This window comes from Alligator mississippiensis, chromosome 2 (assembly GCF_030867095.1).
Source record: "Alligator mississippiensis isolate rAllMis1 chromosome 2, rAllMis1, whole genome shotgun sequence".
NCBI classification, from domain to species: Eukaryota; Metazoa; Chordata; order Crocodylia; family Alligatoridae; genus Alligator; species Alligator mississippiensis.
This window is the reverse complement of record NC_081825.1, coordinates 4,715,088-4,740,145: the sequence shown is the minus strand read 5'-3', so window position 1 is coordinate 4,740,145 and position 25,058 is coordinate 4,715,088. Positions and strand designations below refer to the sequence as shown.

General features: G+C 44.9%; 1 protein-coding gene across 5 annotated transcripts in view; it reads left to right on the top strand.

The window, feature by feature from the left end:
- EXOC6B (exocyst complex component 6B) overlaps positions 1-25,058 on the top strand; it is a 404,537-nt gene that overhangs the window by 184,903 nt on the left and 194,576 nt on the right. For all 5 annotated transcript variants that reach the window (XM_059721415.1, XM_019495636.2, XM_019495635.2 and 2 more), the window contains exon 8: positions 5,453-5,521. In XM_059721415.1, the coding sequence (XP_059577398.1) occupies positions 5,453-5,521 (69 nt within the window). The remainder of the gene's footprint in view (positions 1-5,452; positions 5,522-25,058) is intronic.

Genomic DNA, 25,058 nt, shown 5'->3' with positions numbered 1-25,058 from the left:
TTAGCAAGTGCAGAAATAATGTTTACTCAGCCCACTTCAAATCTGAACGCATTAATTGAAAAGCCAGCTCCTGTTTGTTTCCTCACTAACTCCTCGAGACGAGCGGTGAAATATCTTCACACGTTTTGTTGCTGATGGCAAAGGAAGCGTTTAACTGTCTTAATTGTATTTCTGTCTCCTGGGAGCATGGGCTGGGGGGGCAGGGGGCTCCAAGGAAAGGAAACAATCATTTATTAGTGCAAATGTACCTGCTATCATCCGGAAGGGAGCACGCTGAAATGCAGCTATTAGTGGCCTAGAGAACGTTACCGAAAAGTACGGTATTAACCTTTTTACTCGGGTAAGTATTTAGCATTGGCTTGCAGCTTCAGAGGCAATGGCCAAGTTCACCCCGAGTGAGTTTAAGCTTGGAGATCCCCGTTTTCTCACCCATCTCTGTCGTCTTAGTGGCAGATGGGCAGGCAGAAATTAGATGTGCTGCAACAGACCTCGGTCTCCAAGAAACCTAATAGTTTCCCAAGCTCTGATCAAACCGGTGCTCTTCACAGCTACAGTACCTCAGGGTGGGAAGGGGCTGACTCCTAACTTTAGCTACCGTCATGGTGCTTAGACTTCAGAAGGAAGGAGCTGTGGTTGACAGCAGACAAGGAAATGGCTTTAAAGGAGAGCGCTGTCTTCTCATCCTTCATATGCTGCAGGTTACAGAAGGATAGAGGCCTGTTTCTTTGGTACCCTGCCATGATTTTCTCTCCAGAAGAACTATCCAGGGTTAGCTCTCAATGAAATACAAAACATGACTGGCACAAATCCCTGAAGTCCTCTGTAAGGTGCATCCTCGGGGCACATGGACCAACAGGCCCTGAAAGTCTCCTTCAGCAGCCACAGCTGTTGACCACAAGTCAGCAGGAAAGCCAAGCATGGATCTCCAGTTGCTCTGCCAGCTTGTGCTCTTGCTTTCTACTGCCGTGAACACAAGAGCAGTGAAGGGGCTTCAGGATCCAGCCCCAGCTATTCATGCATTCCTCCTCACAGTTGGAAAAGGACAATGTTTGTTTTTGTCCTCAGATTATCCTCTACTAGGAGGAAATTATTCATCCTATCTACTGTAGTGAGTAGTGGTGTTGGCCTAGGACCACTCAGGCATGTTTTTTGGGCTATTTCTAGGGAGATTTTGGACTCTTCACCAGACTAGTGCATGGACCTCGCGGCCTGGGCAGGGCTGGCTCTTCACTCTTCGTTCAGGAGCGCTAAGCAGATTAAACCAGGGAGCAGTGGTCTACCCCTGAGTCTTAAGACTTGATTAATATTTCCTTTTGATTTGCATACAACAAATTGGGTGGGGAGGGGAAGAAATCTAACTTTAGGTTTTAAGTTGAACGTCCTTCAGTTGGGGAAGAAGGGATCCAGGTGTTGGGGTTATGGCCAAAGGTCTTTTTTTTGCTAGTCCCCAGCTGTCCTTTAACAGGACTATCCAGAAGGCCAAGAGAAAAGGGGTCTCTTTGTTTTATCTGACGGTGCCAAGATGTCTGCATTCATATTTAGATCTGCTGAGTGCTACAGGGATGATACCCTCTCTACCTCAGCCCCCATCTTTCTTCCCTTTCAAAAAGACTTGCCATCTCCGAGTCTAACATTTTCCCCGTGAAGTAGACGGGCTGGAACTGATGGCCTGGTTGTTTTTTGGGGGCGGGGAGTATTTGAAAAGGAAGAGGTGCTCTGGGTAAGAACGTACTGGCCTTCAAGAAGAAATCGGCAGATTCCAAGTACTTCCTTTTGGGGAAAAGTCTGGCACTCGGGATGTCAGCAGGTGTTAGGCGTAGCCTACATTTGTCAAGCTCTGGCGCTCTTTCAGGTCAATCCGACTGTGGGAATGAAGGCTACAGCACTCCAAGTCGGCTCTATCCAGCACTCTGGGAGCAGGGAGAGACAGCCTTAAAGATAACCCTGCATCGAGAGATGAACTGGTTTCCCAGGGAAACATTGCTTGATCAGCTCTCCCTGATCTATATCCTTGTCTTGTGTCCCCTCACAATTATGCAAAAGTCATTTTAATCGGAGAGAGAATGCTCTGCTTCCAGCTAATGAATGCGGCCTTCATGTGTCCATAACCTCAGGGTCTAATTTTCCAGGATTTGCTGTCTAATTTTCAAGGATTATCCAGTAAACTCTACTACTGCACACATGAGATGGTGCCAGGAGAGCAAGCTTTTATCTGTGGGTTAATGTGTGCCATGCCCTAAGGCAGTCTCAGTACACACAGACCACGCCAGAAGATGCAGCAGATCTAGAGCACGATTCTTTTTTATAATCCCTCACTCTGGGGATAAAAGAACTGCAGTGTCATTAACATCTAGCTAGATGAAACGAGGTGTACTGGAGACGTGCAAAGCCAGGAGTAGAGCTCCTCCATTGACAAATGCTTTATTCTTTAAGGCCAGTGAAGATGCTTGGCCCAAAAAAACCTGCACTACATGGAGAGATGAGGAGCAGCCCCCTCCACGCTTGCTAAATATTATGCATTGGACTAAAGCCTTACTAGATGTGGACTTCAGAAGGTGCTTACTGCATGTTTAACTGGAGGAGTACAAAGAATAGAGCACTCAAATTAATGGGCACTGAAAAGTATCTATAGGACTGGGATTTTTTCCTCACTGGAATTTAGGAAAGTGTTTCCAGACTTAAATGAGACTTTTTTTCTGTATACCGGCAACAAGAGCCACAGGTTCAGTCCACTCTGGGCAAGCTTGGGAGGAAAGCAAAGGAGAATATTCCTAAGCCATGAGGTGCAAGGTTCTTTGGGTAGATGTGACATCTTTTATTAGACAAACCGAGTAGCTGGAAAAAACGTTCTTAGCAAGATTTGGGTGCAGTCACCGAAAAGTTGTTAAGAACTTTTTTCCAACTACTTGGTCTAATAAAAGATATCGCATCTTAAAGGCTAAATGAGCTATTATCTTGCTAATGCAGAAGGTATCCTAGCTGGCAATGCACTTCAAAGGGACCGACAGCTCAGCTTTGTGATGACCTGTGTTTAAGGTCTGAGGACTTGCTGCTGTTTGAAGATGGAAGAATTTCAGGTTGGCTGGAGATGTTTTCTGTACTTAACATTAGAGAATTAGTAGAAGTGCTGACAGCAGAGTATTGGCTGTTTTCTACCACCCCCACCTTAAAAAAACAAAACAACCGAAAAACAAAAAACCCCCCCAAAACAATTCAGAGGTTTTACAGGTTCCTCTCCTTTTGGCTTAGAAAAATCTTTTGTTGGTCCTTGAACACAAAGCCAAAAAGCTTTTGCTAAGAGGGTAAAACAAGTGCTTCGGGGAGAGATTGGTTAAGCTTTGCAGTCAACGTGTGTGTTGGCGATGTCTGTTCTCCTGAAGGCCTCAGTTATCGTTGTGGGCAGAAGTACGCTGGCTTTCAAGGGTGCCTCATTTCCCGTGCCCTCCAGTGCTTTTCGTGTTAAGCTTTGTCCTCATGTTGTAGGGTGAGCATTGTCAGAATGGAAAGTTCATAAGAAACGTGGTGTCATGCTGACATCAGTCCTTATGGCATTTCTCATGGACCAGCCCTGTAGGATTTTCATACAAAACTTTTAATTGATGGTGTTTTCTTTTGATAAGTGCATGGTGGAAGTTACACAACAGTCTAACCAGGAAAGCAAATGAATGGGAGGAGAGCAATAAAAGTATTGTTTTCCATTGTCCAGGGACAATGCAGATAGCTGGGCAATGTTTTAAAACTTACAGCAGTTATTTGTTTCCGGCATTTTGTACGTGCAGAGGATGGAGTCTGAAAAGAGCCCAAAAGACAGGGTGTGGCGTTTCAATCAAACTTGCAGCTGCATGTGAAGGAAATGAGGTGTTCCTCTTGCTCATAAGCACATTTCAACCCAGGGCTGGATATTAGAACAATTTTTGAGCACTTGGCTTGAGTACGTGTAGGTGGTTTTAATGCATGTTATACAGAAGTTGTACATGGGTGTCTGGAAATGCTTTAAATAAGCAGTCCATTTAAATCTTAAGGTTTCAGTCGGAGGTCTTAATTGGTTCTAAAGCACTGTCTGGTATATTGTGCAAGTTTGGCTTTAATATTTTTTCAGTAGTAAAGCACGTCTAAAATCTTATGCACTCCTTGGTAAGAGAGCCCCTCAAGCATCAGCTCCTTTCCTGCTTCCTCCTTCCTTGCCAGATGTCACCTGGGGCCACCAGCAGTAGCTTTGGGAACCACTGTTTGCCCCTGCTAACACTTTGAAAAAAGAAACCTCTGCTTTTATATTCTGTATCATGGAGAATCGTTGGGTGTCTTGGTGGTAGTTTGTGTCATAGGCAGGTGAAGCATGTCTCTTGTTTCTGTTGTTCTGCCCCTAGGGAGCTATTGTTGGGAGCGCTGAACTGTCGCATTGGAAGAGAAGGGTCTTGTCTGGAGGATTTTCCATCTAAATCACGCCTAGTTTAAGTCTAGAGTCAAGATCGCTTAAGACTGAAGATTTTTTTGGAAGGGAGGTTGGGTATGGAGGGAGTGGGGCAGGAGACGCATGTAGTTGCCCAGCTGTGCATGTGTGTAGAACTAGCAAATCTAATCTTTGCTTTAAAAGAGGATTTATCCAGAGAGAGTAATCTCTGCTTAAGCCTGCTGTGATAACATCCTTGACCTGGACCATAATCACATGGTGAAAACCTGCAAAAGTACAATCCTAGAGAAGGAGGGCTGGAGGGGACCTCCAGAGGTCACATCTAGTCCAGTCCCCTGCTTGAGGCAAGATCATCCCTATCCTAACCATCCCAGACAAACCATCATCTAAACTCTGCGTAAGACAGCCATCAACCCTGTTGCAATGCAGACCTAACACTCAAACCTGCAAAAATCCAGGGGAGCTACAGAATCCACGGAGAAATCCAGGGGAGCCACAGCAGCCAATGTCATATTTGTGGCTTATTTTCTTGCCCTCCCTTCTGTAGTTTCCCAGCCCTGGATTGGATTTGCAATATGACTGAGAAATGGTGAAGTTAGGTCTTTACATCAGTGTTAAAGTTGGTGAAAAATGCCAGGTCGGCAGCGCTGGAGGCTAAATTTCCAACCATATCCAAGCACGGTTAGTAGCAGGTTCTAGCTGTGCACCTCAGCTCTCTGCACCTTTAGGCTATTTTAGTTATCCTGGTTTGATGCATTTCCTGCCTCTTTTCTGAGTGATTAACAAAAGAGCCCAGTGATTCTAGTTGGCTGCTTCAAGAAGGGAAGAAGCAGAATGGTAGATGTAGCATGAATCCAAACTTTATCAGCTAGCAGAAATAAACCTTTATACAGTATTTATTGAAGATTGAATACACACAAAATTGTCCAAGTCCCTTCCATATTGCGTAGCTGAATTGATGTACGGTATGCTGTTATTGCTGCCACTGGTTCTGTCCATTTTATGTTAATCATTTCCTTTTTCAATTTGGTGTCTTGGTAGGTGCCTGGTGCTCAGGACTTGGTGGACTTCTCCCCCGTGCACCGATGCTTGCACATATATTCTGTACTGGTAAGTCCACACAGCGCGGTGTGTTGGTGGCACTGAAGTGTGACTTGGCTTCGAATGGTGTGGGTAGGGAGCACCTCCACATCAACATGCTTGGGGGAAAAAGTTGTTGCATAATGTGTATTAATACATGGGTGTTTTTAGTATACACCTTGATAGAAAATGGATTGCTTTCTCAAATTAGAAGCATGTGATTAAGGGGAAATAAGGCAATACCTGGGAGGCTGTAGCGGAGGAAGGGTTTTGAATGAAAAGCAAGCTGCTAATTTATATTAGCAGACCACAAAGTTATAAAGTGAAACTTTCTCCTACCCTTGCAGTTCCTGGGTTTCTAGTGAGCCAAATACATATTTCTGAATCGTGTTATTTCTCTAAAAGAATTCTCCGTTAACCAGAGTAACTGTTAAATCTGTACAAAGCAATATATTGAGTAAGCATGAAAGAGCAATTTTTGGCTGTTTTTTTCACCTCTCCTATTTTGAAGGGAGAGTTTTCCCTCGTTAAAATATCAAGGCATTTAATGCTGCCTAACAATTTGCAATTTTATTGCTTCGGTTCTGTTTTTTTGGCAGCTCTACATTACTTTGTCTTCCTTAGCCCAACAGATCTTGATACTGTTCAAGAAAAAAGACCATTTTGTGCTGCCCTTTAGTTAGTTGATCACTATTTTGTTGTTAGGATACATTTTTACAACAACTGTTCAACTTTGCTGGTCACCTGTGATGGTGGAAAAGCCTTCTCACTACTTACAGCAGTGGGTAGAAATGTGCCAAATACTCCCCTCCACAAAAAAAGTGTAGAGATAATAGCCTGTAACTAATAAACCACCCAACCTGCTCACTTCTTTCCTCCTCCAAACATCCCATCAGGCAGAGCTTTTTCTCTGAAAAGTCAGAGGATCTATGATGCCCTGAGGGTCTTTGGTGTTGCAAATGATTTTTCTTGGACCGCTCTCAAATACTCTGGGTGGCAGTATAAAACTCCTAACATACATCTCAGCGTTTTCAGATCCAGTTAAGTTTCCATCCGCATTTTGAAGTCCATGAGCCTAGAAATTGAAACACTCGATCTGCCTAGACCGGTGGGCCCAGGTCATGTTCTCGAGAGCCTTACGATTCAATTAACATCTTGCTCCTCTCCATTGCTGACCCAGGCATGGTTTTGCAGGTGTTGGTTGCAGGTATCTAGATAAAAATGAATTTCCTTTTCAATAAGAGCAGATGAGGTGGCCTTCATGAGTGATGCTTCAACCTTTACTTCTCCTGCATAATTAAAACTCCTGCAGAGACCTTTTAGAGGGCTCTTTGCAAGCGGCCAGCCAGCCTAAAGCCATGGTAGTACATATGAGTGTGCACAGTTCAGCAGCTTAAACTCGCTTGCTACCCTGAAGCCAGACTTGAGAGAGACTTGTTTGTTTTATAGTAGATCTCAAGCCAGTCCCCCGAGCAATACGTACAAATGAGTTTGCAGAGGGAAAGGAATCATCATAAAAATGTATATATAATCTTTGTGTGTCTTCATCTGTTAATAATTACATAATTTGGCTACTCTGCAGTGATGTTTTATTGGCATGAAAAAGTTAACTTACCCAGAATGTGTTGCATTGAGTGTACTTGTGATGTATTTGTCTTGGACAAAGACTCTTATTAAAATACTATGTTGGAAACCCGGTTCAGGGAGTGTGCTAATTGGAGATTACAGCTGGTCTGAAGCCCTCACTAGATTTTAGTGTCATTTTATTTGGAAGAGCTTTAGTGATGTATCTGTATAATTAAAGCAAAATCAGAGACTGTTCTTGTAGCCTTGCATATATTTGTTTAATGGAAGGGTGTATGTAATGCTATTATGTAAGAGCTGAAAATGGGACATTAGTTTTTTTTTCCCCATCACTAGGTGTTCAGAGTAATGGTGTTTATAGTACATATTTGCCATTAGACAATGAGATTATTTTCTGGTTTACCTAATGCTTACAGCACTTGCTGTTCGTTCTTTGTCTTGAAAAGCCCTTGGCTGTGTGGTCCACTATGGTATATTTGAAAAAACATGACCTCTTGCAAACGGGTTTCATGGCCAATGCTCTGCACTGCTATGCAGCAGATCTGGATTTGATTGCTTTTCTGCTGGAGCTGGGAGCAAAGCATAATTAATGTGCTAGCTCAGCCAATATGTCCTGGGAGAGAGTGCATCTGGAGCCTCACTAATGTACTCAAAAACTAGCCAGAGATGGGAAAAGTCGCATTAGATCAAATCTATCCTTCTTCTGAGGGTAGAGTAGAGTCCCCCAGCAGATGTATACTATTTCTACCTACATCACGTGGGTGTGGAGATGCTAGCAAGGTACTTAAAAAGCTTGAAGCAAGCTGTTTGGGGCCCAGCATTTTACCTAGCATTATACAAGTGGAAAGTACTTTCCAAACACGGACCCCAGTGGGATAGAGAAATAGGTATGGTCCCTGTTTGACAGATTTGGGGGGGGTGAAAACACTGATATGGGCAAGTCATAGGGGGAATTTCGTGAATGGGTTAAAATTCAGGAGTTCCCGTCTTGTAGGCTGATGCTGAGACCAGATGACCAAACCCCCACAATGCCGAGCCTCGGCCAGAAAGCCCGGAAGAAGCAAGAGAGTTAGAAGAGACTCTTCGAGATGTGTTTGGAAAGCAAGGACAGGGAAATAAAGCACCCAACTATGTAGAGACCTCCAGAGAGACTGGTTACCCTCTTCCTGACCTGTGGCTGAATCCGGAGCTGGCTTGCTCGGGCCCAGCCTGTGTGGAACAATGTCGAAGATCAGACGAGCATCAAGGGAAATGGTCACATCAATGTCAGACGGAAGGATCATAATGTAATAGCTACCAAAAAAAATCCTAATATTTGTCATTTACAATAGCGTTATCTAAATGCTTGGCCTGCAGTTAAAAAGGCACACTTTGAATAAACACTGCAATATTTATTATTTTTAGTGAAATCGACCTTCCAGTCACCTCGGTTTTATGGCTGTGCTGCTTATAAATTCCCAAAGGATTATTTGAAAAATCCTACTCATATCTGCCAGCCTTATCAGCAGGGCAGAAGTTCACATATTGTAACACGAGGTCAGCCTTCGGTCATGGTCTTGCAGACGGGGCCAGGCACCTGTAAATCCTTCCTTCAGCAACTAAGGCGAAGTACAATATCAAACAGGCAGGGAGACTTTTCCAGGAAGTGCTGAACTTTCGCAGGAAGGGCAAAGGAGAGGGAAAGAAAGTGAACAAGGGTCAGCCTGTGGTTAATTGAGCACTGGTCCTTGACTTGTAACAGAACTAGGAAAGACAGGCCCTGATAGGGATGCTTTATGGAATTGTTCGTCAGCAGTCCCTTTCGTTGTAAAAATATTGGGCAGTCAACGGTGGCCGGAGGGTCAGAGGGAGAACGATGGCATTTTTAAATAGTGGCAATTAAAAAAAACCCCAAATGTATCTGTGCAATGCAGCTCTTTCAAATTAAAAGAATAGATTAAGGGATTTAGAGGGCAACGAAAATGGTTTGGGGCCTGGGGCACATGAGTGGTGAAGAGAGGCTGAGGGAACTGGGCTGCTTGAGTTTGCAGAAGGGAAGACCGAGGGGGATTGAATAGCAGCCTTCACCTCCCTGCAGGGGGGCTGCAAAGAGGATGGAGCTGGGCTGGTCTCAGTGGGGGCAGATGGCAGGACAAGGAGCAATGGGCTCAAGCTGCAGCAAGGGAAATTGAGTTTGGATATTAGGAAGAACTTTCTCATGTGGAGCATAGTAAAGCACTGAAAGAGGTTGGTCAGAGAAGTTGTGGACTCTCCATCCTTGGAGGTTTGAAGACCCGGTTAGACAAAGCCTTGGCTGGGATGATGTAGTTGGGGCTGGTCCTGCGTTGAGCAAGGGCTTGGACTAGATGCGACTTCTTGAGCTCCCTTCCAGCCCTCATGGTCTGTCATTCTGGGACTTACAGTACACTCCTAAGCTGGGTGGAAGAGTGTTTTGGTAGTCTCATTCCTCACCCATATCTAAAACAATAGGGTTTTTATCCAGATTGTGTTCTCTGGATGCAACAAGCATTACAACATGTTGAATCATGTGGGGAAAGTCGGACTTGATAGGGCATGCATCTTTTTTTTCCTCATTGCTGGCTTATTAGTTTCATTTGAAAAAACCCCCTACACACACGTCGTCTCCTGATGGCACTCCTGGCTGTAGTACCTGGCATTGTTTTGGTTGGGACTGCTTTCGAAACGGGAGTTGCTGATGCCCTGCCTGGAGTAATGTTGGGAGTCACCTGCAGAGCCCCAACAGCCCCTCTCTGCTCTGATGGCTTGACCGCCATTAGGCCAAGTGAGTTGCATATAAATAGCAATACATACCCAGTTCCTATTTTACAGTAAGACATTATTTAAAAGCACCCATTTAAAATTCTTGTGCGAATCTGCAGTTTGGCTAGCCCCCTGGGCTTTTGCATGTATATCTGCATCTAACAGCAGTAGAGAAGTATGCTGGATTGGGCTTATATATATATTTTATAAAGCAGGGAACAAACTACAGCATATCTGAGTTGTGATTCTGCCACTGAAGCTTTAAGTTCTAGGTTCTCCTTGACCAAAGGAGCATGCAAGCTGCTTTGATCTATACCCAAAATAAAGCAGGAAAGGTGAGCTTCTGGCCAGATGGTTTATCTGGTGGAGCCTCTGAACAGCTGTTGCAAGTCTTGTATTTCAAGGCCAAGACATGGAATTGCTTCGCTCTACATAATGTAAAATGAAAAACAGTTTTTGTTTCATGTTTCCCATAAGTTAAAGCAAGTAGGGAAAGGAACCTCATCCAACAACAGTAATTTAAGAGCAGCGCGCAAGTCAAAAACAAGAGTCAGTGGAGTCCTGGGCTATGGTTTCAGCAGAATCTCTGACACTTGAGGTTTGGGCTCGCTGTGAAGTTTTGCTGACATTGCAAAGTGGGCTAGGCATGCAAAGACATCACGTGCACATAGCTGATGAAAGTCATGCCAGCAAAAGCCATGGCAAGGACACAGCAATACCAACGGAAGAGGCCTTTCGTTGGCTTAACTCATGCCACTCAGGGAGGTGGTAGAGCCAAGCTACCTGGAGGAAAACCCCTCTTGACACGTTCTGCCTCGGCTATGGGGCTGTGCCAGCACTGCTCCAGCAGCAGAGCTCTGTGGTGTAGCCCTGCCTGGTGATCCCTGTATAGCGGTGTAGAAAGGAAAAGAGGAAAAAAGGTGTTTCAGTTCATTTGAAACTCTTAGTGTAGATGCATTTTAATACATTTGGCTTGAGGCTGCAGAATGTTAATTGAAGAAGAAAGGCTTCTCTTTCCAGGCAGTGAGAATGGCCTGCTCATGTTGACTTGAGATTTGTCTTCTCGAGTTTTTTTTAACCTCATATTAATTGACTACCAGCTAGCTTGAGGTTTCTAACGTTCCTGTGACGGCCAGTGCGGATGTTCCCTGTGCTTTGAAACAGGCTCCAAAGGGATTGAGTTAGGCTAAAGAACAAATGTCCAAAGATGTCTGTTTGGTTTTAAACCGAATGTAGACATGGGTTTAAGGTTACAGAGCTCTGTTCCTGTTTATGTATTAGCCTTGCTCCTCATTCACTTTATGATGTCCAAAGTGAGTCCTACTTTGAGAGTTTACTATAGAAATACTCCCTTTCTTGCTCAGCTCAAGTCTCCCTGTCTGGTCATCCCCTTTTCCTTGCTTTAGTGACCTAATGCAATTTTTAAACAGCTTTTGCTTGCATCACCAGGCAAAGCCAACACTGGCTGGGAGAGGGAGCCGCCGTCCAGTTTGGATCACTTGTCCATAGGGTTGTTGGTTAAATTTAGATTGCAGGTAACATTAGAGCTAGTGTTTCATGAACCACAGGGGAACCCCGGGAACTTCCAGGATCCAGATTGCATTTGTAAGTCTGGCAATTAGTCGTCATATCTCCTTGCCTGTAAACAGAACGGATTTAATCTGGAATTCAAGACCCCGTAGACATGGAGCACTGCAAGGCTCTCCCCATATCCACGTCTTAAATGTCAATCCTCTAGCCTAAATCTTTCTCCCTTTTCTTCTGCTGTCTACTTCAAAGTATTAACCTTCCTCCTCTTGGGATGTTTGGTCCGATGTTTCATTTGCATTGCAGACTGCCAGCTATTGCTTTGTCTGCCATTATTGATGATCATAGATCTTCCTTAGTTTTCTTCTTGTCCACTGCCCAGCACTGAGACGGTAATAAAATAATGTGTTTATCCCCATATGAGCTGATAGTCTATATTATTGAATTGACAGTTTAAGTCAAATAGCTGCCCAAATGCATCTTTGCTGTGAACTGTACTGCCTTTTCCCCTTTTGAAATATTTGAAATTCATTAATACTGGAATGCAAACTGCAATTTGGGTTGTTTGTGGCAAATTTCTTTTTAAACCAGGGTTGCAAAGTGTGTTTCCACATGTCCTTGGGAACGTAATGTTATTTAAAATTGTTTCAACTTTTTTTTTTCTTCCCCCTTGAGTGGAAAATTTTCCTTCTAGAAACCTCTGGTAACTCTTAGTTCATCTGAGACACTTCACAGATTGTCCCTTCGTTCTGCCGTGGCATATCTCCCCGTCTGCTGACTTGGCTGACCCACCGGTGCCTGGTGGAGTTAGATAGCTGTAAACACTGTACTGAGATCATAGGGAACGGCTGGGGTTGAGATACTTTGTGCACCGGATTGATAAGGACACAGGAAAAGCCATTAGAGTGAACTGGTGTCAGTGACCTGTGATAACCACTCTGTATTACGTGCTAATGGACTCTGGGTAGTATGTCTGTCTGCAATGGTCATAGATTTAACTTTTTGTAATTGTCATATTGCTCTTTTAACCCTGTGACCTTGTTACCCAGGAGGATACCACTTGGCTCCAATCAAAGAAGCAGCAAAGAAATCAGTGTTCATTCTAAGCTGCTTAGATATGATCACAGACAGCCTTGGCTCTCCAACTATTCAGCTTAGAAAACAGATGTGTTAGGATGAAATCCATGGTTCTTCCCCACTGTAGTCCCAGTGTAGGCTCCTTGTCCCTGGAAGACAGATTGCAGAGGGTGGTTTTTAGAGGTGAACACCCACCCATTTTTATTTATTGCATGCAGTCACCTTGCTGAGTTCTGCAGTATGGACTTGCGTGTTGCCGATCCATGTAACCTTTTAATAGATCTTCCTTGTTTAGTCCAATCCATTCTCCCCCTAATTAAACACCTGAGGGTGGCTATGACAAAAGAGCCGCAGAAACATTTTGAGAGTTTGGGGAGTACTTCTGCTGTACGGAAGGTGTTCGAACAATGACATCTCAGGATGATCAAGGGTGATGGGAGCAGTGTTGAAGAGGAACACATATCTGCTAAGTCTGTCTGGAAGAGTATTGCGTTCGCACCACAACAAAGCCTGCCTCAACAAAGTTAGTATATTCTCAGGTGAAACTTGAGGCCACAGGTCTCTGCCGCCCTAGCAGATAATGCTGTTAGACTCTGCTCTCCCCAGAGGAAGTCTCTGGTCCTGTAAACGATGCTTTTCTAATACTGCTGCAATGAGAATTTCAGCCTCCCTCCTTTTGCAGCTGGGATTAGTTCACAGCTGGACAGTGGGGGCATGCTGTCTTGGGGCTGACTGGTCTTGACAGCCTCTGGCTTCTGTTGTGATCAGCCTTGTGCTTACAGGGAGCAGGATGCTGGTACCAGTGGTCAAGGGGCCAAATTTAGCATGGATGAAGCAATGCAGCGCCCTTTGACATTTTCAGGAGTGTACCTGGTGTGGATACTGCTCCGGGTATGCCATGGAAGTGCAGAGTTTTCTACTGGACCCCCGTGCCCTGATTCTGATAGTCTACCTACTGAATTGGCTCCCTCTGTCTTATATCAGTCAATGATGATTACAGGTCTGATATCCACACTTTTAGATTCATTGAAATACCTAAAGTTTTGGCATTCTTGCATGCCCTGAGGTGGCTTTTTTTATTCAGCAGAACGAACAGAAAATATGCACTTCTTAAAGAGCCGCTTGCTAAGGAAGTTGTGAATGTTTTGCATGCTACTTTTTGCACTCTGATACTACAGCAACGTATTTTGTACCTAAATGGATCCTAAGAGAATTGTCATGTGTGGACCAGAAATTCCCCTTTCTAAAGAAGGGCTGTAAAATAAGCTACCATGTTTCTTTGAATTGCACAGCTGTGGGGTTGCTGTTTTCCTGCTATGCATGGTGTTTCGCAGTTTAAATGCCTATAGGTACTGGAGCTGGGAAATGATTGTCATCCTGTTTTTAATAAAGGTCCTCCTTTTATGAAGGTTCTTGGTTGACTGAACATTAATTCTCAGCCTGTTTACAAATATTTGTGCAGGAAAGGGTGAGCAATGTGCAGGACAGACTTATGACGCATATGCCCACTATTGCAGGGGCCTGTTCCTTTGTTCAGGAGAATGTGGAAATAAGGCGCAGCCTGTACAACGGACAAGCGGTGCCGTTGCGGTCTGAGAATAGGGTGCCCATGCGTTGCTTTCTGATAAAATGGCGCTGTTTTAACAGTAGAAAGGAAGATAAGTGCATTGAGTAACAGGCTGAATACCACTACCAAGGGGCTCTGCAGCCAGTCTGCTTTGGTGGCTTCATGGCTGGTATGCAGCAAAAACAAAGATTGAGATCCAAATTGATAAATGCTAGGTAGATGTTTAACAAAATATACACAGCACCTTTTGTGGTTGACTCCTATTTTGCAAACACCTGGATTCCCAAGTTTGTTTGTTTTTTAAAAATCCTGCCCAGACTGACTCATTCCTTTGCCTCCTTGGGATTAAAAGTGCAAGTTTCAGGTAGCCTCCTGCATTTGAATTACCTGGGTCAGACCTTAAAAACCCAGTGGCCCAAAGGCTGCTCATAGAGGCTGAGCATCCAATAGATCGGGGATGCAGCTGGTACCCTTGCGTAGGGTGGTGCTACCCTGACCATGGGCCTCCATCCTGGCTAATATCTTCTCATGTCAGAGATGATTGCCCCTCGGTATTGCTGTAGAGATGTAGTTTGAAGAGCTTTGGAAACCTTCAAGTTGAGCTGCTCTTTCTGTGGATGTGTGCGAATGCAGTATATAAACAGTTCCTGTTTTTTTAATAGTTGTTGCAAACATTAACCAAAGGGTATGTCTGGAGCTGTGGACTGGGGACTTTAATGCAACTCTTCTGTCCCACTGCATGGAAAATCAGATACCATTTTGTTGTATGTATTTTAGCATGTGAATTATTGGAGAAATGTCTGGACATCTGGGGTGCTCTGTTGGCTTTTTTTTCCCCTTTTTAAGTAAGGGGCACCTAAGCCGACTTCCAGATTCTCCTGCCAAACAGCTCTCATTTGCGTGATGCTGGTGGACCTAATTATTTAGTGTTTATGCTGTGGGATGGTGAGATTTGTGGTGATGGTATACAAACAGATCATGAAGCACAGGCTCTTCCCTAAAGAGCTGTTGTAAATTTAATTGGGTAAATAGGCCCCAAGTTGAAATAAGTCGCGTAAACCCAGTGACCTGAGTAGCAGGGAGAGGGCGTGAGGGTGTATGTGCATGGTACCCATCCTTAGTGATTCCTCTATTTATTAATCTGGGGTTCCTGACCTGTCTGCCCTCCACAAGCCAGAGTTATTATCATCCCCATGTTGTCTTGAAGGGTCAAATGCTAGGTTACCTACAAATGCTGTTGTGTGGAAGGTGAATGGAGGCACTTACAGCCTCGTTGCTGAATGCCAGGTTTTCTTTGCGTTTGAGCTCGTCTCACGTGCCCCTTGATTTCGTAGAAGCATGTATCTATTCATCTTTTAATGCACGCCAGGCTACAAAGAATTGATTCAAACCCACGTCCGCACTTCTGTTCCCCTCCGTCCAGTTTGGAGTCCTGCGCTGTTTGTCCCAAGCCCTCAAACCATATTACTTCTGCCGTGTTGACGGGATTCAAACGTGGCAGTGGTTCCTCCAGCAAAGCAAGCGGAGCTGATTGAATGCACTGGACAGAAGATGCTATCAATGTTTTTCAGGGTAGAGCCACACGTGGCTCCTTTTTCACCCAGCCATGAATCGTGGAGCACATAGGTTGCCAGTTGGACTGCAGGGGATTTGGTAGTGGCTGAAAAGTGATGGTCCCTGGGTTATGTTGTAAAGGTGGAAAACACCTATTGGATCACCACCTCCTTCCTGCGACAAAGGCTATTCCCCAGCGATTCCCAACCAGCGTGCTGCAAGATCATCTCAGGGGTGCCACAAGTTCCCATGCTATATTTCAGTGTGCATACGGTTATGTGCGACTTGCAAGATAAACCCAGAGAGTTCAGATAAAAATCCATAGGGTTAAAAGTATCCTGACCTGCTGTGGCCTTTCTGCCTTCTTTGTAACAGAAGAATAGTTGCTTTTGGTTTTTCATCATCAAGAAATGAGTGCAAGTGAAGGGCTGTATTTTCTAAGGGGGCCCTTGAATCTAACGAAGTGGATGACCACTGATTTACCCAGTCTGTAAGCTGAGACTACAGCTAAACCCTAACAATGTGGACAGAGCGATGCCTTTGCATATGGCACTCATCACAGTAGCTGGAGCTAACACCACACTTTTATTGGCAGTTGTAGTGGAGTCTAAGGACTTTCCGTGGTATGGACACTGATTTTTTTTTATTTTTTTCCCCTTTTAATTTTTTCCTCTCATCCCCAAAATGGGATCAAATGCATTTGTAAAACTGCTCATCCCAGGTAAACTTGTGCAAATATACCAAGCTCCTCCTTTTTTTCTTTTACTGTAATTTTTTTAATAGATTTGATTAGTAAAGTGAAAGGGACCTCAAGAGATGCATAGATTCATAGATGTTCGGGTCAGAAGGGACCTCAGTAGGTCATTGAGTCTGACCCCCTGCCCTGGGCAGGAAAGAGATGGGGTCAGACAACCCCAACTAGGTGCTTGTCCTGTCTCCTCTTGACCCTGCAGGGTAGGGGAGAGCACCACCTCCCTTGGAGCCCGTTCCAGGGCCACCCCATCGCACCGTGTTGTCATCTACGTCACAGCGTGTCGGTTTATTTATGGGAATAGGATGCAATACCGTATCGAAGGCCTTCTTAAAGTGTAGGTAGACGACATCCACCTCGACTCCTGCGTCTAAGCGTTTTGTGACCTGGTCATAAAAAGAAACAAGGTTAGTTGGGCAGGATCTCCCTGCAATGAACCCGTGCTGACTTCCTTTCAGCACTATTTCCCCTGCTGGGCTCCCACAAATGTGATCCTTAATGATTTTTTTCTAGAGTTTTCCCACGGACAGAGGTGAGACTAACTGCCCTATAGTTTCCTGGTTTCTCTCTCCTTCCCTTGAAAATAGGGATCACATTGGCCGTTTTCCAGTCCTCTGGGACCTGACGGGAGCACCATGAGTGCTCAAACAGCTGTGCCAGCAGCTCTGCTATGACACGGGCCAATTCCTTCAGCACCCTTGGATGAAGTTCATCCGGACCCGCTGATTTGAATACATCCAGCCCCTCCAAGTGCTCCTTCACTAAGTCTGCACTTGCAACTGGTGGGCTGGTGTCCCTCCTGTGTCGATGATCCAACTGGGAGATTTGTCTTGGTCTGTGTCTAGGAATAAAGGTGCAAAAAACTCATCGAAGAGCTCTGCTTTGTCCCTCCTACCTGCCACCAGCTGCCTTTGTCTATCCTGTAGGGTCCTATGCTGCCCTGCATCTTCCTTTTGCTCCCTATATACCTGAAGAAGGACATTTTGTTGTCCTTCATTTTTGTCGCCAGCCTAAGATCTCATCCTGGTTTGGCCTTCCTAACCGATTCCCTGCAAGTGCGAGCCAGGGAGTTGTACTCCTCCTTGGTAGCTCCCTCTGTTTCCACAGCCTGTATCCATCTTTCTTTGCCCTTAGGCTTTCCTGGGCTTCCCCCATCAGCCAAGAGGGCTGCTTGGCCCCTTTGGCCTCTTTCTTGCACAATGGGATTGTCTCCTCCCACACCTTGAACAACCACCCTTCCTGGACCCCCGTTTCGGCAATGCTCTGGAGCTTTAACGCCGCACTAACTAATCTCCTGAGCGCACTGAAGTTAGCTTTGCTGAAGTCTGGCACTTCAGCCTTGCTAGTTAGTTTACCTACCCTTCGCCAAATAGTGAATTCAGTCAATCCATGATCTCTATCTTCTGGGTTCCCTTGTGCTTGCAGTTTCCCTGCCAGGTCATCCGCTATAGCTAACACCAAGCCCATTCCTGCGTTGGGTGACGGCCCTGTGTGCAGGTTAAGAACCTACGTGAGCGGTTAGATTTGGCTGACCGCTTCTCCCAGCAGATCTAGTCCAACTAGGGATCAATCCTGCAATGGTAGTGTTGTTAACGTCATGCTTTAACCAACCTGGCTTAACAGCCACTTCCATTAGAAGACAAAGCAAATGTGCAAGTTGAATTGAGATATATATTTTTTTTTATCCCCAGGCTTAAAATGCCCCACAACAGTCTTAGGCCTAGAATTTCACAGTGTGCTTTTACTTGCTGCTAAGGTCATGTGCAGGGTGGATATGTTTTGTCACTTCAAAGTATTGAAGTTGAATGGGTACAATGAAGAGACTTATTGCCAAGGAGAGCAATAATAAAACCATCTTTAGTGTAATGGCATAGTATTTTTTTTCTAATGTGAAGGTCTCCCATTTAAGTGGCATATTTCCTGTGATCCTTTTCCAGGCAATTAATGCAAAGTACTTGTCTGTCAGTGATTATTAGCTCTGTACTAAGAGGTAGTGATTAAGAAGGCAAAATGCAAAACAGGAAAAATATAAATGACCTGAATTCTTCTCCAGCTAGTGCTTTCCTTAAAGCTTTTCTTCCCCCCCCCCCCCCCAAATTTGCTGCCGCCTTTTGTCTTCCTCTTTTCATGTTTCCTTTGCCCCCATGGTTTTGTTTCACTTGGGAGCAATTCTGCACCTCTCGCCACGCTCTTTGAGGTAGTCCTGTTGAAAGGAAAGGCGGTATTAACAGAGTAAGGTGCTATTCCTGCGAATGAATCCTTCGTTGCTGATTCTTAGCACTGATTTCTTTTCCAGAAGGGATGTAGCCAGCTCCTTCTGTGCAAAGCTTGTATTGCAAGCAATATTGCCTTCAAGGGCTTTGTTTATTGGGACCTTATGAGGAATGGTTGTCTCTTGGTTTTTTGTGTTTAACTAGTATCCGCTCTAAAGCTCTATAAACTTAAAATATGGTATGAAATGGATGCTAACCGTAAACCCTTTCCACTTACGTCAGTTCATTGGGACTTAATAAAGGTGCTGGAATATTCTTGGAAACGGAAAAGAAGACTGGTAATGCAGACAGATATGAAAAACAGTACACGCAAGGCGGATGTGCCACAGCTTAACTGTGTAGGACACCTAAACTGATGGGAGATTGCCAGAGAGATGACCTGAAAATGTTTAGCTGCTGTTGTTGTAAAGCGGAAATATCATTCTGCATCATCCTTGGCCAGACCCTACTACACTTTTGTCTTCTAGGCTATAGTCACATTATAACTATGGTTTTTCTAGTGAGGTCTTAAAAATGAAAGGGGGGAGGAACCTAGGGGAAGCCATATTTTGCAGAATGCAAAACACAGGCTACCTTGTTCAGTCAATGCAGCTTAGGTCAAACGTAGTTATGAAAAACAGATGAATTCTGGTGATCAAGTTGTACTTTGACAAATATTCCATTGTTACAACACAGCCATTTATTTAAAACGTTACCCAGTGCTCGTCTCGGAGATTAGTTTCTTTCTTCCAGCTCGCGTTCTGTTAACCTGTAAAGGTCTAGTCTGTCAGAGCTTGGCCTCCTCTTAGAGATACGGGACAGAAGTTTACTTGAAAATGGACGTGGCTTCCTCTTTAGCTACTGAAGTCTAGAGAAGTGCATCTCATGTTGGCATGTGCTCCTGTGTCCTTCACTGTTGCTGGGCGTGGCACTTTCCAACAGAATGACGAAGAGCGGTCCCTAGTAAATGTATTCAAATGAAACTTATTGCATGGTTTAACGTGAATTCGACTCTTTCAGCCTTGTAAAGGTTTAGCTTATGATCTTCCTAGAGTGGCTCCTCCTGCTGTGTCAATACAATGGTCTTCTGTTTTTCTCTCCCAGGTATGTATGTGGCCTTTATCTTGCTTTATAGATGGGGAACTTGAGCCAAGACGCAAAGGGTATGGGGGCACAACAGCCTGCTTCAGGGCACCGGTGTGAACTTTGGCATGTTCCTGCTCCATAGCATCTGCCAACTCTTGGCTTGTGGTAATGCAGACTAATTCAACCCCGTCAGTTATCTACTTCCCACTTTCATAGATTTTTGTAGACATTAGGGCTGGAAGGGACCTTGCAAGATCATTGGGTCCAGCCCCACTTGCAGTGGGAGAAGAGCAGTTATACCCTAACTAACTGCTAGTTATGCCTAGCTGTTCCCACCTTTGTTGGGAACTTGTTAGTATGCCCATGCCCATAATGGCTCATCCAAATTTACGTGGGTAGTGTTCAACCGAAGGAAATTGAATCCAGGTCCCCAAGTTCAGGCCAGCACCCTGACCGTAGGATCTTTTCCAGTTCTTCTACCCTTCCTGTTCTAGACCAGGGACCAGATCTGGCCCAGAAATCTCTGACCCAGGCCAGGGCAGCACCCAGCTACACCAAACCACCTGTCCCCTCTGCAGCACCCTCCTTTGCAGCCCTCCCCTTCCTGCTGCTTTCTTATGTCTGAACTTACCTTCAGTGGAGGGGGGCAGATATCGGGGGCTGGACCCGATGATCTTATGAGGTCCCTTCCAACCCCAAACATCTATGAAGTATCTATAAATCTGCAATGAGGGTAAGTATAGGCAGCTTGAGCTCTTTGGTTGGGGGGAGGGCGCGGGGGGAGAGGGGAGATTTGTGGTCAGTGGCAGGAGGCTACGTTGCAGGCTCCAGCTTGTGGTGGCAAAAGGTTGCTGAAGCTCTGTCCTAGACGGTGGGTCAGTGCTGCTGCGTGCAGTCTGAGACGGCCTCATTTCACCAAAATGCTGCCACTGACTCCTTATTTTTGTAGCTTGTAGTCAGCGCATTGGCAAAGCTTTTGAGGATGAAAAACAATATAGAAGAGAGAGTCATTACTCTTCTTTTTATTGGTAGCACTTTTAAAGCAGGTTAGTCCAAAACGCATGTTTAAAAATATCTCTTAAATACCTCTCTCTGCCCCCAAATTGATCCTCTGCTTCCAGAGAGCTCTGCCAACTCCTAGAAAGCAAGGCTATAATTCTGGATAACCCTGACAGCAAATGCCTCGGGAGATGCTGTTCTTTCTAGCTGGCCCGTGGGCACGTTGCACCATCTAAAAGTATTTATTGCCCCTTGAGGTTCCTAAAGTGTGTTGGATGCTTTACAAAACAAACTCGAACTCGTGATCCCTGCCTCGGAGAGGTTTGGAGCCAAACGCAGTCAGGTTGCTACGTGGGGGGTAGCTGGTAGGGTTGTGAGGAAGGCCAGAGATACAGCAGTCGGCTTGAGTGATTGCTCTAGCGAGGGCAATGCACATATGAGTCGTTCTAGGAAAATTCTTTTAAAGCTCAAGTTGAATTAAAATGGACTTTTCAACTTCCTTGATTGTAAAGAGAAGGAATCTGGACTATTTCAGTCCCTAGCATACTCCTCGGGCAAGATGGATCAGATGCAGGAACGGACGTGGGAGGAGGGGTGTGTACGGGGCCACTTAGACATGCACCCTAAACGTGCCCTATTAAACACTTCATCACTTGAGAAATCCTACCAATGAAAGCGACTGAATTAAGGAAAAAATTGGATTTCATATGAGGACTGGGCACTCTTCCTGCGTGTGCTCTGGTGTTTGAACTCCTGGGAATCGGCTACCAGTTGGAGATAATTTTGGCTATTAATCAGTCAAGTGGATTAGATCTGCCAATGCATCTTAATTTGCACATTATTTTTTTCCCCACCCATTCTGAGGAGTATTAGCTGCAGAGCAATGTGAAAGCCAAAGCTATCAACAAAGAAAAACTTAGTTTCTCGCTCACGTTTTTAAAGATCAGCACGATAACGATTGCGTTCGTTTGCCAGCCGCAGTAGCTCCAGATTGTGTGCTCTTCCCTCCTTAAGCTGTCTTCTAAACAATTGGACAAGGAAATGCTGACGCTTAGCGGGGGCAAGAGCCCGGGGTATTTCTCTCTCTCTGTCAGAGAATTAAAAAAATATATTTGAAATATGTAGATTTTTTTTTAAATACTACCAAAATGTAATCTTTAAAAGTCTCATCTCTCAGAATTTGTGAGCACCAAAGTAGCCTGTGATTTATTCAGGTTGTCCTGGAAGTGCCGTGGGATTGGGAAGAAAGTCTGCGCTCGGTTGTATGCTCTTCTAGATTTTTTTGAGTAAACATTTCAGAAGCTGCACTTAACCAAGAGTGGTGGAAGGTGGAGAAATCGTCCTTTGGATAAATTGAAAATCTGTGCTTCTGCATGGCATATTGGGGGCTGAATAAACGCAGCAATACTGAACAAGGAACCAAAGAGTGGTAGACGCTTACAATAGATTTTTTTTCAGTCGCTCTTTTATATGCAAAGGAAAACATTCCTGGCTCGTGTTTTATACCTTTGTGAATTGAGTCTCACTGCTCTGGTGCAAGGTTAGCATTTTACAGACAGGGGGAATGAAACGCAGAAGCTGACTTCCCCAGTTTTGCTGGCAGTCCTGGAAAGAGATCCCAGATCTTCTGACGTCAGTCCCTTGCCGTGACAACTCTAGGCTCTTTCTTGGTAGCTATGCTTTGCTTTGCTTTTTTTTTTTAAGAAATGCTTTAATTAAAGAGCATTCAATGAGCCAGCATCCTGTGCTTTAGTAAAGGAGTCGCAGGCCTCAAAGTTTCACGGAGCTACGTTCCAAGCATTAAATAAAATTCACGGTGAATCTTAATTTTACTCCCATGATGCAATATTTCACTTTTACCTGAGACCAGCAAGCCCAGGAAAACAGAAGATCAAATGGGTTGTGAAAGGCAGTGTATCAGCATTCCTGTTCCCATCCGTTGAAGCTTATAAAGGCTTAATACAGACATTCGGGGGCATTGGGGGCAGGTTAAATTGATTTGAAATGTCTGCTTGATATTGGGTAAGCTGGGATGGGAGGGGTGTTAGTCGGGGTGGTTGGGAGTGCAGGCTGGAGGGGATCGGGGTTCATTGGGGTGGAGGGGGCAGGCATGACCGCGCGCAGGGGGTGAGGTCCCTCCAGGAAAGCTACACCCCCATCCTTCCCGCTCCTCTCCCCACCGGGACTTACTTGCTCGGCTCTGGCAGCGGTGAACGCTGATAAAAGCGGCTGCGCCCGGAGTAGCTTGTGGGATGGGGGTTGAGAGCGCTGGCTGCATGGGGAGCAAAAAACAGACCAGTGCAAGGGAAGGGGGTGTGAAAAGAGTAGCCCTGGAGCTGGGGCCAGTGGCTGGGTTTTCCCAGCCCCAGGGCTGTGCAAGGGCAGTAGCAGAAGTTTCATGCACCAGTTTGACCTAAATCGAGTGAGTCTGATACTGCATAGATCCAGGTTTATCTTAAACCAGGTTCTGCAATTTGTAGACCGGTTTGAGTCCACGGGATTTCCTTTTAGTTACAGGTTTAGACCGATTGCCGGTCACTGAGACTAGGGCGAGCCATTTGGAACCCAGTTTAACCTCCCCAATGTCTGTACCTGGCCAGTAAGTTGTTTGCTTTGTAAAATGCTTTGATAGAAGCAAAGCACTCATTTTTCCTGACGGGGCCAGTTATCTCTATTCTATATTCTAAGTTTTAATGCTACCTTTGTTATTTATCATGGCATCCGAACACCTTCCAGTCAAGCAACATGACTATAATCTGTTATTCTGGATCTTCATGTCAGCAGGGAATGCGTATGCCATGCATTTGGGGTGTTTTATGTATATGCCATTCGGTGATGGCTGGCCCTCCAGCTACCTTTGCCGTGCCTTGCATTTGGAGTGGAGGTGGTGAGGTTTGGGGTGGACTCGAGTTCCCGTGAGAACTTGTTTTATGCTGTCTGACCCCAAGCCTCGCTCTTCAAAAATAAATAAAATTTAAAGTTAAAATCTCTCCTGTCCAGGAGAACTTTACTCTTTTGATAACTGAGGTTAGAGAGGAGCACCTCCACTGCCAGAGGAGTGGTTTTTTCTGGTTCTCCAAGCAATACTTTCAATATGCTGCGTCCCAGCCATCTCTTGAAGATAAGGTTCGCACTCTGATGTTAAAAGGAAGATCAGCATAATGAGCAGAGGACGGGTTTGATGTTCTCCTGGTAGTCTGGACCGCTAAGGAAAAGTATTATAATGGCGTGTGTTCTTCAGAATTTGCTACAGGCCGATGGCTTTAACCACATTTTTCCAAGGCAGCCCTTGGAAAAACGCCAGGCCTTAGCTTTAAGTCATTTTTTGACTTTGGAAAAATTAATGGAAAAAGTTTCCATTGTGAAGAACTTGAATGACAGTGGGTCAATTTGTTTTCAACACTAGATTCCTATTTGAAATCTCTGGGTTTATCTTGTGAATCGAGCGTTAATCTGGTGGGGCAGCCTTAGAAGGATCACTGGTTGTGGGGCACCCTGGTTGAGGATCGCTGGTTTATCCCACGTGTGTGTGCACATGGGTATTTTTGGTGACTTCTGTTCTTAATGCAAAAGATGCACGCACCAAAGCCGTGATTTCTCCTTATTTTTGTGCTCGACTCCTGGGCGCAGCAGGGAGGTTATAGCCTATGGTGAGCTGGTTGCTTTTATCAGGGCAGACTACTACATACCACAATTTTTAGTTGCTCCAGGAATGATCAAGGTGTTGGCTACTTGTCACACATCAGATTAACGAGGGCAGGCCCCAGACTCCCAGCAGGTTGCCAAGGGCAGGCCTTGCCTTGGGTAAGTTTGGTCATGACTGTGCTGTACACTTCATACTTGCAGAAAATGCAGCCCTTTGATAATACTCAAGGAACTCAGGCTTCCTGTCTTTTATAATTGCATTCCTCCCCATGCACACACTTCCTTTTTTGAGCTGGTTCCCCTAAAAAGAGGGGCGAGAGAACAGGGGAGAGAGATGTTAGTAATTAGCCATTTCAGTGGAAAGTCGGTGCGCATGACTGGGAGACACTAATTCCCGATTTCTAATTGTAGCTTTAATACAGTTGTGGGTATAGCCTTGGACAAATGATTTAAAAGTTCTGTGCCTCAGATGGTACTGGGCTCTTGACTTAAAATTTATAAGCTGATTTGACCTTTTGCATAGTATGGGGCCTAACATTTTACCTAACATTTTACCTGCTTCATCTGGCCCATCATTTCCGACCGAGTGGCAGCAGGTCTCTTATGAGAACAACCATTCCTTACCTGGTTAGAAAATGTGAATGCTTGTCTACCTAAAACGGGTAGCGCAAGGATAAATGTAGTTCCTGATTAGGAATAACTCGGAAGAGGGAGAAGAACTTTTCAAGGCCAGAGTGGGAATAATGGGACTGACCCATCCTCATT